General features: G+C 36.0%; 1 protein-coding gene across 4 annotated transcripts in view; it reads left to right on the top strand.

The window, feature by feature from the left end:
- The window catches only part of prkcz (protein kinase C, zeta), a 132294-nt gene that overhangs the window by 41978 nt on the left and 77171 nt on the right, over positions 1-13145 (top strand). Inside the window, exon 1 of one of the 4 annotated variants that reach the window (XM_048208744.1) lies at positions 6601-7730. The exons of the other annotated variants lie outside the window; for them this stretch is intronic. Coding sequence (XP_048064701.1) covers positions 7694-7730 — 37 coding nt within the window. The 5' untranslated portion in view covers positions 6601-7693. Of the gene's footprint in view, positions 1-6600; positions 7731-13145 lie in introns of those variants that run through there. 4 annotated transcript variants of the gene reach the window in all.

Genomic DNA, 13145 nt, shown 5'->3' with positions numbered 1-13145 from the left:
GTCCACTGCATCCCACTGATGTTTTGAGCAGTTGTTCTCTGAAATGATGCATGGCAGGATATATTGTATGTAACTGGAAGACAATGCTGTAATCTGAAAGATTGACAATCCAATTTAGTTTTGGATAGAAATGAGGGAAGAAGGTAGGGAGTTTGAGAAGGACGATGAAATTGGCATGAGCGGAAAGAAGAAAAGAGAAAGTAGGGTAAATATGAGACTGAAGCAAAAGAGAGAAGTTTAGTAAGAGTGCAGAAGAGCTTCTCCGAGCCTCAGTTATTATGTTGTCATTGTCGTGGGTAAATACGGAGCGTTCACCTGAAGAGCAGACGGTACGTTCATCATTGCTTAGAGCTACACACCACCATGATCTCTCCAATCCATATTCAGTAGCTCTCAATGGAAATGCACAAATTAACAAAGACTGATGAGCAATCAAAGCAATGTTTGACCCCCTATGAGAAAGGAAAGAATAGAATAGGATACATTTACATTTACAATTAGCAGACACTAATATCCAAAGCAACAAACAAACGAGGAAAATCACTTTGGACATACGTTTTGATGTTTGCTTTCCCTCAATCTTTTTCACTAGCCGCACAACTATTTAAATATGATAAATAGTAATTTGGTTTATTTGAAATGTTGACCTCATATGTTAGCAAGCTAAAAATGAATAATGAATAGAATAGAATAGAATAGAATAGAATAGAATAGAATAGAATAGAATAGAATAGAATAGAATAGAATAGAATAGAATAGAGATGTGGTCTCAGGGGTAATGAATGTGGTCTGAGATGTATAGAGGAGCAAATGGTCTGAGTTTGAATCCTGGTTTGGTCATTTAATAATTTTCCTGACCTCTTTTGCGGTATTATTTAGTATCACTATGTGTGAGTCTGCAATGGACTGGCCATCTGTCCAGTGTGCTTTCCCCCTGCCTCTGGCCTAAGAAACTGGGATAGGCTCCAGCCCTATGACCCTAGAAGGTTGTATAAGGATGAATGAATGAATGAATGAATGAATGACTATGTGTGAGCAGGTTTACTTATGCCAACATATACTCTATAGAGAGGAATCATGTTTATTGTTTGATTTTCAAGCGCTCACCTTGTTTGAGAAATTGGTTTTTGATATGACAGTACTGTGTGTTGTAAGATTAGTACATGGATTTCTGTAGTACTTGTACATTAGTACATGGATTGGATTTCTGTAGTGCTGTGCAACATGAGCAATGATCCCACAACCTTCTGATCTTCCCGGAAAAGTAAATAATTGGGGTGTTTATCAAATTACAGCAGTTAAAAAATAGTTTTTGAAATACAGCATTTCACTCTGCCTTTCACTTTTTTTATTAATTTCACTGTATATTTTATTTTATTTTGTAATTTCTGATTATAATTCTTTTACAATTAACTGAATATTTTATTTTAATTTTTTCACACACACACACACACACACACACACACACACACACACACACACACAAAAAGATCAGCGATTTCTGATACAGCAGCATCCACAGAAAGACAAAAAGCCCTTTTCAGGACAGGAAGTGATTTGGCCCAGTGTGTCACATGATAAAATCCACAGTTGTGATAGAAGCCATTGTTTATTCACAGGACAATGCAGATCTCTTGTCAGATTACAAATAAAGTATTTACAGTAGATGTTACCACATACCCCAGATAAGTGTTCTGTTTGTTTAAATATGGGACTTGACTGAGTGTTTGAGAATTTATATATATATATAAAAAAATAGATCAACAATCATATTTGTGATTGCATAATGCTATTTAAAGATCAGCATGTCAGCTTTTTTATGCCAGAATTGGACCTCAGGATTAATGTCCGCAGTTGGATATTTAAAGATTTCAAGGGGATCCGTAATCTTTGTAGGATTACTGCTCCTGAATGGCTGACATCAGCTTTTGGAACTTTATTCTGTGTTGAAGTCGCAAGTGAAATTTAAGTGAGTGTGCAGTGTGCTCATAATCTCCCATAATGCATTCCTCTGTATTTTATATTGCCACGGTCTCTGGTGGGTGTTGCCCCACAGTTAATCCTCTTTTTTTAAAGCACTGTTCCGCCACTCTTCCTCTGCAGATCCAGACCTTCTCGTTAAATGATCTCTTAAAAAGTGTGCCATATTTCTCTCTCTGCCACTCTTTTCTGTTAAAATCAAATTTAATGTAAACTGGAAAAAGGTGCAGCACTCACTCTTAAAGAGCTCCAACTTTATTGATTAAAAGAGATGACGTTTCGGCCGTTCAAGGCCTTCATCAGTAACATCAAGAGGTACTCTTGATGTCTGAGGAAGGCCTTGAACGGCTGAAACGTCATCTTTTAATCAATAAAGTGGGAGCTCTTTAAGAGTGAGTGCTGCACCTTTTTCCAGTTTACATGCATTTTTTATTTTTTGTTTGCACCTCCTCTTTTGTTGGTAGAGCACCTCTTTTTAACATTTGTTAAAATCCAATTTAATTTCTTCATACTCACTATATGATGATATCATAATGGCAGTCGTTTAAAATTCGGAACACTCGGGCTCTTCCATGTTCCGTGACATCATCGCGTCATTCCATTCCTCCTTTTTCCTCTGTTTCTCCGAGCTTACGCTCACTTACGTAACCATTGATCCACAGATGGCACAGCTGACCTGCTCTCAGTTAATGTGTTTGTGTGACCTTCTGACACTCTACGGCTGGAAAACGTTTTATCTGAATGACTCTACATGTGTTACATTTAAAGCATGAAATATGAGAATGATCATTGCTACACAGACTCAGATGAAGAATAGACCCCCTAGGACCCAGATGACTAGTACCAGACTTTCTGAGACCAGAAAAGACTAGGCCTCTTAAGTCCCAGACCAAGATGGCTATGTTCACACTGCAAGCCTTTATTGCTCAGATCGAATTTCTTTTTTCTTTTCTTTTTTTTTTTTTAAATGTGGCCAATATCAGATTCGAGTGTGAACAGGTCACAGTTCGGAACTGACCTGCATGCACAAAAGAACATTAACAAAGATCAAAACGCAACATTAATCAGCTCAGAATTGTGATGAATGTAAATCTAGAGTGACATGAAATTCGCATTAATTCTGATATGACCATTCAGACTGAGTTCACATTGCAAAACTTCAGACCTGTGTCTAATTTAGTACCTCATATGGAAGTGGCCCAAATCAGAATTGGGAAAAATCAGATTCCATGTGTTTTGTGCTGTTCACACTGTTTTGAGAAGAAGAAAAATCGGATTTGGGCCACTTTTTCTTGCAGTCTGAATGTAGCCAATTAGACCCCTTTTGATCTAAATCTAGACCAATAGCTAACCTATTTGTATTATTAGCTTTTTAAGACATTTTTAATCCATTCTTTAATGTATTCAAAAATCTTTGTCCACCTTAACACAAGATACTACATGTACAATGCCAACCTTTGACCTTTCCTTCCTTATGCTCTCTTGTTGAATCAGAATGAAGGTCTTGCCATCTGATGTGTTTCGTGACAGACCTCGACTTGTGTTAACCTAAATGACCTCAGTCAGTTGTGTAAAATAACATACTGTGGATTTCTTTCCTTCTAAGTGGTTGTTAGGCTAATTGGCTTGTTGTCTGAGGATGGATGTCTTCGCAAAAGCTTTTAAAGTGACCACCTCCTCCCCCCTCTTCAAACTGTTTAATTTGGAGGAGTGCCCAGGATAAAAGGAGAATATTTCTGCCATCTTATGTGTATGTGTGTGTTTATGAATGTGCAGTTTGAAGTTCATAGACACCATCTGCTCATCTGCATCGAACATATTGAACACGCAGTGTAATGTTTTCCTCATATCCCTGATGAATTTTAATCTTAGACTAAAAATTGCACAACACTATAAATGTACCAACTCATTCAACAGAGCTTGATTGAAGCTACAAAGAAACAAATTTCTGTTGTCTCTGCTTAAATGGTTTGTCGAGAACAGTTTTCTTTCATGTGTTGATGTATTTCCTATTGAAACTGGTTTGAGCAGGATATATTGACCTGCACAATAGGCAGGGATCATGATTTACCACTTGCTATTGTGTTCACCTTGCATTTAAGGTTATTTTGATTAACTTTTAGTTGTACACTAGCATATAGATGACCTCAAAAATAATAGTCATTGATTAAACATCACAGAAACCCTATTTGATGGAGTTTTTAATGTTTTCTCCAGTTAGTGTCCGGCTGTTCTTGTGAGTGATGTCATCCTGTCAGTCAAAGTGTACATGGCTTTTTGCTTCACATTTTCTTCAATGCCAGTTCTGTCCAATTCGCTTCGTTTTTACCAGCATGAAACATTTGTCAAGCGTCATGATTCGATTATGCAGACACATGTGTTTGATAAATACATCTGACAGGCTGCTCAGAATGATTGTGGTATCAGGATTCAGTGTGTGGTCGGACTCAGACAGGAAGTGTGACTGTGAGAGAGAAAACATGGAATACAATGACATCATCATCATCATCATTCTGGAGTGTTTTGACTGATTTAAATTGACCATTGATATTATTGACATTCCTCAAACATAATCTTGAATATTAAACATCTTATATATTTATTCAGCTATAAATGCTTAATGTAAAGGCTTCCGTTCAAACCTCTTTTTAGATCATTCCAGCCTTAGTTTATTTTGTGTATGTGTGTCTGTGTATTTTTATATATATATATATATATATATATATATATATATATATATATATATATATATATATTTATATATATATATATATATATATATATATATATATATATATATATATATATATATATATATATATATATATTTTATATATATATATTTAAATATGGCTTTGATATTTTATTGTTTAAATGTATATGCTTTATATATTTTAATTATGACTTAAGTGTTCAAATATAATATAATACAATACAATACAATATAATATAATATAATATAATATAATATAATATAATATAATATAATTTAATATAATATAATATAATTAATATAATAATAGCAAACAAGATGGACGCGAATTAAATATTTTATTTAATTTCACAATATTTACTCAATTACTGGGCATTTCCTCCTCTGAATAAAAAAATAAATAAAGTTAATTGCAACATACTTTCTTTAATATATTTATAACTGCAACTTTATATTTTAAAATTGTTATGACTTTATATACCACTGCTGTAACTTTATTGCTCATAATTTTCTTGTAATTGTGATTTTTTTTTTTACACAATTGCCACATTATATATCAACTTCATATCTCACAAAATTTTATATATATATATATATATATATATATATATATATATATATATATATATATATATATATATATATATATATATATATATGACAAGTTCTCAGAGTTAAACTGTGTCAGAAAAAATAATCTTAATTATGTCAGACAACACTTAAGCAAAACATGGTCAGGTCAAAGTGTCTGAATAATTTTTGGTCCCAAATTTTTATCAGTTTTACTGGTAGTCCACTGTATGAAGAAGTTTGGGTATAATATGTCACAGTTTACTTTATTTTGCTATCCTTACTTACATAAATGAACTAGAGTGTCCTGCACCCACTAGTAAAAATATATCAAAAATATAAAAAATGTCTGAATAATTTTTGGTTTGACTATATATATATATATAAATTAATTATTTATAATTTAATTATTTAATTATTAAGCACCATTACAGAAGTGATATTGCTTGAATTGGTGCAGAAGTGACGTGATCATTTCAATAGTTGATGTGCTGAGTAATTAATTATTCATTAGGCCACATGTTTGTACTGTACTTGTTCCCTTGCCATTTTAAATGAGAGGAAAAACTGTTTGAATTGCTGAAATGCATGTTTGTTTTAACCACAGGATGATGTTTGAGCACATCTGCTCAATGACTGATCCACACACATGCAATTTAATTTCGGTGATGCACCACTGGGCCATAATGGAAAACCATTAGAGTTACACAAACCTTTAGCTGTTTTCTGTCTACGTACCAGTCACAGGCCCTTCCATTAACCCCTTTATTTACATGAAAACACGCATGCTCACTCAGCATACATTGCTAAGCCAAACCAGACAGACCAGATGGGTTCATTCCATGTAGTGAGGCACATAAACAGAACTGAATTAAGGCCTAATGGCTGTGTATCGAGTTTGCCTTTAGGTTACAGTTTTACAGTGTTCAGTTTTTTTCTAAATCCTGTTAGGATGGCAAATCATTTTGCTGTCAGATGGCAACACTGAAACGCATCAGCTCCAGCACAGGAAGTACGGTTGGCAGCACTGGACATAATGTGCTCTTTCTCATTGCAGAAATTCCTGGCATCATTTTTAAATCTGCGTCAAACTCTTGCCATTTCTGTTTGTCACATTAAATGTCTGACTCATACCGAAGGTCTCGTCCTCCTTTTATAGATACTGTGGAATGCAATAATTGCTTCACTATTGCTAAAGTAACGACTGAAAGGACAGGAAGTAGACTCAGGTATGTCGCGTGGTGAATCTGAAGTAGGCAGTATGAACTGGAGCAGTGGTGGAGGTGAAAGTCCTCAGATAAGATGAGTTTCCTGAGCGGGGCTGGACTCTAATAAAGCCGACCATCCTGAGGAGAGAGAGATATTCTCATTGTTGTGGAAATGCTTTCACAACCTCCAAAGTATTGCAACATCAGCGAGTCAAGGAGAGAAATTGAGGTCTTTGCAGGGGGGAAAAAAGAAAACAGGAGAAAGAGAGGCTAAACGATATATAGAGGTCAAATATTCAGAATTTATGGTTCCAAAGGTATCATAAGTGGAGAAAGAATGTTGAACTCTGATCTGTGTGTGTGGGCATAATTATGTTTGTGCTTAATATGGTGGAAACTGTGATAGATTTTTTTCAGGATTCTTTGATAAAGTTTTTTATTTGAAATAGAAATCTTTTATAACATTATAAATGTCTTTACTTTTGATCAGTTTAACACATCCTTGCTTAATAAAATCGTTCAAAAATCTTACAGACCCTAATTTTTTGAATAGTAGAGTAAGTGTAGGTGTTTTAATGCAAATTTGCTAATTGTTGTGCTGTTTTCTATTCTATATCCCTTAAAATATTATATATATAGTCTACTATTCACTGTTAAAGCTTCAATTTCTTGGCAATCACGCCCTTCCCATCATCTCACAAAATAATAAATGCTTATCTCTGCTATATGTCAGTCTCTGAATCCTAAAATATGACTTCACCTGCACGATTTTCCTTTCCTGACTCTCCTTGCTGCACAAGGTTTAATAATAGCACCAAGTCCCCACAGAGCCAGAGAATCAGGCCAATACAGTCTGAAAAGTCAGTTTTGCCCTCTTGTGGCAGGTGCATGTTATAACAAGTTTCTACAAGTGAGGGCATCAACCTGCAGGGGTCCTCATGAAACAAGAAGAGAGAGAGAAAAGAGAAGAGGAACAAGCCAAAAAAAATCCCTTTAAACATCCACTAGAGATAAACCGAGCATGCTCAGTTCCGCTTCGCTTTTCAGATGTGTGTGTGCAAGCAGGCAGAAGGAGACAGAGGGGTGTGTGAGGGTTTGCTACTGAGCAGGAGTGGGAACGAGTCAGTGGGGACCAGAGACACGGGCTGAGCTCCAGTGGCATGGCAGGAAGGATGGAAGAGGGACAGTGAAGTGGATCCAGGCACCACCAGCCCATATAGGGATGCTGCTAACACTGCTGTTCTATCTGCGAGTGAAAGGTACCATTGTATGCTGTTCACAGAGACAGACAGATAGATAGATAGATAGATAGATAGATAGATAAGATCAAATGGAGGGATAAAGAAAGAATGGCTGTTTTATTTGATGGATTTTGTTCCTTAAAGGGATATTGCATCCCATTTTTTTCAACCTTATGTTATTTCAAACCAGTTTGACATTCTTCATTGCGTTGAACACAAAAGGAGATGCTTAGCAGTATGTCCAAGCTGCTCCTTTTCCTCCAATGAAAGTGAATGTTGTTACTGGTTATTTGACATTCAGCTAAATAAAGAAAATATTTCAGGTTTGGAACAACATGAGGATGAGTAAGCAATGACATAAATGTCACTTTTGGGTGAACTATCCCTTTAATCTTCCTGTATCGGTTGTGTATTTTGACGAAAGGGTTCGTTCATTCTATTTTTGCTTTTGTATGCCCTCTTTCTGTGTCTCTTTATCTTGTCCTTTATTTAACTGTCCTCTGTGCTGAGAGAGTTTTCAGTTAGCTCATGGTCTAACGGCTACACGCTTTCTACTTGACTGCAATATCACATCTTTGTACTATCAGGTTTTGGATCTTTCACTCGGGTTGACAGGATCTATTTAACTCAAAGTCCATGTAATCTGAAAGCTGTATTAACGTGTAGTGACTCTTATCATGATATGTGTCCCCCTTTTCACCATTTGAAAGTGAGTTCCTGTGCATTTAAATGTCTATTTATGGATTATGTGTCTATTTTTAGTGCATAGCTCAATAATAGTTCCTCAGGGCTCTGTGCGCTGTCCACTTTTGTTTCAAAGCAAAATGATGTTGACAGTTTGTTCACATGTGCTGGAAGCTTAGCTCATTGTGTTTAGCAAATATTGCTATGGGTGTGCTGTAGTGGTTAAAGCTCTGGGATAGTAATTAAAAAAACAATAAGCCATCACTGTCGTACACTTGAATACTGCACCCCAGCTTTCTTGCCCTTGCAAAAGGTTACGCTGCAATGCTGGGGTGGTTGTCAAGAGTTTTGCTGTGCAGTTGCTAGGGTGTTCAAGTGCTAGTGATTTTAGTGTGTGTTTAGTTGCTGTGTACAAAGGGTACTGTGTAAGAACGATCTGAAAAGTAGGTGTTCAGTCTACTGTCGATGCAGCCAGGTGGCTGGGGCTTCTGCTTGGTCATAAAAGCTGTTGTTTTGTGTGTCTGGCTGCAGTTTTGTTCTTTAAAAAACAAAGCTCCTCAAATATATTGATTAGCCTATTTCTCAAAAAATGGAGTGGATAAAAATTTGGGGGAAGTGACCATGTCAGTTATTATGGGCTTCTCTAAAGTTGTTGCTTAAGAATTCTCTGCTGCATTTATTTGATCAAAAATACAGTAAAAACAGTTTTTTTTTTAATCTCTTTCCTATTTGAACATATTTTAAAATGTAATTTATGATGGCAAAGCTGTAATTTATGATGGCTTTTCAACATCATTACATTACTCCAGTTCCAATGTCACATGATCCTTCAGAAATCATTCTAATTTGCTGATTTTCTGCTCTATTATCATTTTTTTTGTGGAAACTGATTTTCAGGATACTTGAAGAGTAGAAAGTTCTGAATGAAAGTACTTTTTTTTTTTTTTTTTTTTAAATCTGATATTCTGGTTCCTATGGCTTCTTCAGTGTGAGTTTATGGGATCTTTTTGCCTGTTTTATCATTCACTGAACAAAAATCTTAAGTATTACTGCTTAGAAAAGGCTAGTAGCACACTTCTTCTCAGCAAGCCCGTTTGATTTGAGGTATCATTTCCATTTGTTGCACAAACAGTACAGGAAAGGTCATGCACTAAAGCTTAAAGAAGACCTATTATGGCCTTTCATATAAGTCTCCCAGAATGTGTCTGTAAAGTTTCAGCTCAAAATACCCCACAGATCATTTATTATAACTTGTCAAATTTGCCCCTATTTGGGTGTGAACAAAAACAGGTGATAAGTATTCTTGCAGATAGTTCTCACCCTCTTTTTAGCCAATTTGAGCCCTTGAAATCAGGCAGACGCTACAGAATACCTCTTGCGAATAAAAATGTGTTTAAGCGATCATTCATTGCAAACGCTATCAAAATTCTCAATTCCGCAAGTGTTTGATAAACCAAATGACAGCGACATGAATTGTAAACTTTTATGAAATGTGAATCTGTCTGTTTTTGTTCTGTTTTTGTTGTTTTAAACACTACATGTACAGCTATTTTATGTGCTGGTGAGCCAAAGACAATTTTCCACCTTGGTGGACAATAAAGATATACAATACAATACAATACAACATTCCATTTTTGTGTGTGTCCCTTTAAATGCCAATGAGCTGCTGCTCCCGGCCTACTTTCCAAAAGAGGGCAGAGCTTTAACAGTTCACGCTTCGGTTGCTCATAAACAACAAAGCTGGAGAATCTCATGCTGCCAAAATGACATTTGTCAGTAACGATTTTCAGCCTTACATTGTTCAAAACGGAGTCGGACACTGATGGAGAAACTCAGGAAGAAGTTTAAGAATGCAACTGGACGTTTCTGAATGGTTAGTGGATAAATGTATGTAGTTGCTGTGGAGTTGATTCAACTCATCGACTAGCATGTGCTGTCATGTTAAACTTTTGTGCAAAACCAGTTTGGATGCCCACTATACATAGCGTACCTGTTTGCCAAACAGAGTCATACACACCAGGCTATCGTTTATGATTGCTATCAAATGCTGTGAATGGTCAAATTTTTTTTCCAAAATATCGCTCGGACATAAACGCTCCTTTTTTAGCAATCGAACTTGCCAGCAGCTTGCAGGCTATCCAAGCTAATGAGACTGTAAATAGTGTTCTGTGCTCGTCTGTGCAGCCAATGACAGAACAGTTAGCATGCTTTGCTCAAACTTTTGCCATGGCCTTAGAACTGGTACACCATTTTCACTTGCGAAAACAAAATGACGGCGCCGTGGGTGGAAACGTGCAGATTAAGGGACAGTTATATTATAATAAGATCCCTTTCCTACGAAATCTGAGCAGCTCATTTTTTCACATGCTTGCTGAGAAAGGCTTGCCAAAACAAAGTTACTGGGTTGTCTGGGTTGGCAGATGCACCGGGACCCAATTATACCACTTAAACATGGAAAAAGTCAGATTTTCATGATATGTGCCCTTTAACACTTTGGATCAAGGGTTCAAATAATAAGTGGTTTATCTAAGGCGACATTGTGTGAAAGCCCTGGTCGTGTGGTGATTCAGTACATAAATATTATAGGATGAGGAATTGATACCAGATTGTGCGTTTTATTTTTTCCTGGGTGTATGCTTAACATTTCAAAGACTTTATCATGCATGTGCACTCAGCAGTGGGGTCTCATGGGAGTTTTGTTCTCCCAAGAGTGAAGCTTTTTTGTTTACTTTACTCCTAATTACCTAAAACTGCCTAATTCTGTGAAACTCACACTTATACTTGTTATGTAATACTACCTGTACTAGTGCGCACACACATGGCCCAAGGCACGTTTCTTGTCTCAGGGTCATCTCAACAGTGACAACATGAGAGACTCACATTTGGGGAACAGTGACATTATAAACCTTTGAAGCTTTGAACAGGGTGTTTTAAAGTTTTAAAAACATCCTGAGGAGCCAAAAGCTTATTATTGATGAAGAATATGTGTTCAGTTCATACATAAGGGAATAAGAAAAAGATTGGCAGGCCAATGAAGGAGAGGCTTAAAACGAGGCGCCTAAAATCAAAGAGTTGCCCGTGAGCTCTGCTGTTTCATCCCTGATAACTCTGATGAGCTTGAAGTAAAGGCTGCCACTCTGATGTCATTTTTTAGGCTTTTCGATCAGCAAAAAATTTCAGGAGCCACAAAAAAAGAGAATTTTCCCACCATAAGGTGAAATATTAACCGGGCGGTTATGAAGACTGTTGCTGAAATCTGAATATCTCGGACTCGCAGTTAGTGTGACACACAGACTCAAGACAACTGTCTATGTAACTTTTACAGCCTTTCAAAATGCATCAAAAAGTTCAAAGAAGTTTCAGAGAAAGAAAATGATGACAGACGAAAGGTGATACGAAGGGTAGAACTATCAGTGTGTGTGTGTGTGTGTGTTTGCTTGAGGCTTTGCAGACACATTGTGACCTTAAATAGCTCAGAACTCATTCTCTGCTGTGGAGTTTATTTCCACTGTATGATTCAGTAAGCATCAACCTCAGACTAAAAGACACATGAAATCAATTGATGGACACAGTTTTCTTTCTTGTGTTGACATTTCCTGTTGAAACAGGAAGTTTGGAAAGTATATATCGGACTTGTCAGCTAGTAAAGTTTTAAATTTTGTTTTATTATTTTTATTTTATTTTGGTTGCTATGGTGTTTTCTGTTTTGGACGGTTGTTAGGTGGTTGCTATGGTGTTGCTATGCAGCTGGTAGGGTGTTCTGGATGGTTGCTAGGGTGGTTGCTTCCAGTGTTGGGGTAACGCATTACAAGTAACTCGAGTTATGTAATCAGATTACTTTTTAAAAGTAACTAGTTACTTTTTCAAATATGTAACGCAAGTTGCTTTGTTTTTACATTTATTGACTGACCTGTTGCCATGTTGAGAGAAATCAAGAGTAAGCCCAGCCCAGCTGAGAAAGAGTAACACAAAAGTAACGCATTACTTTCCATAAAAAGTAACTAAGTAACGCTATTAGTTACTTTTTTAGGGAGTAATGCAATATTGTAATGCATTACTTTTAAAAGGAACTCTCCCCAACACTGGCTGCCATTTTATTTTATTTATTTAACTTTTACTAGCATATAAAAATTAACAATTATGTAGTGTAATCAGATTACTTTTTAAAAGTAACTAGTTACTTTTTCAAATATGTAGCGCAAGTTGCTTTGTTTTTACATTTATTGACTGACCTGTTGCCATGTTGAGAGAAATCAAGAGTAAGCCCAGCCCAGCTGAGAAAGAGTAACACAAAAGTAACGCATTACTTTCCATAAAAAGTAACTAAGTAACGCTATTAGTTACTTTTTTAGGGAGTAACGCAATATTGTAATGCATTACTTTTAAAGGGAACTCTCCCCAACACTGGCTGCCATTTTATTTTATTTATTTAACTTTTACTAGCATATAAAAATTAACACTTATGTAGTGTAATCAGATTACTTTTTAAAAGTAGCTAGTAAAATAACGCATTACTTTTAAATTTACACCAAAATATCTGAGTTACTTTTTCAAATATGTAACACAAGTTGCTTTGTTTTTATATTTATTGACTGACCTGTTGCCATGTTGAGAGAAATCAAGAGTAAGCCCAGCCCAGCTGAGAAAGAGTAACACAAAAGTCACACATTACTTTCCATAAAAAGTAACTAAGTAATGCTATTAGTTACTTTTTTAGGGAGTAATGCAATATTGTAATGCATTACTTTT

This window comes from Megalobrama amblycephala, linkage group LG12, assembly GCF_018812025.1.
Source record: "Megalobrama amblycephala isolate DHTTF-2021 linkage group LG12, ASM1881202v1, whole genome shotgun sequence".
NCBI classification, from domain to species: domain Eukaryota; kingdom Metazoa; phylum Chordata; class Actinopteri; order Cypriniformes; family Xenocyprididae; genus Megalobrama; species Megalobrama amblycephala.
Note: the sequence above shows the minus strand (reverse complement) of the source record. Positions and strands in the feature narration are given on the sequence as shown.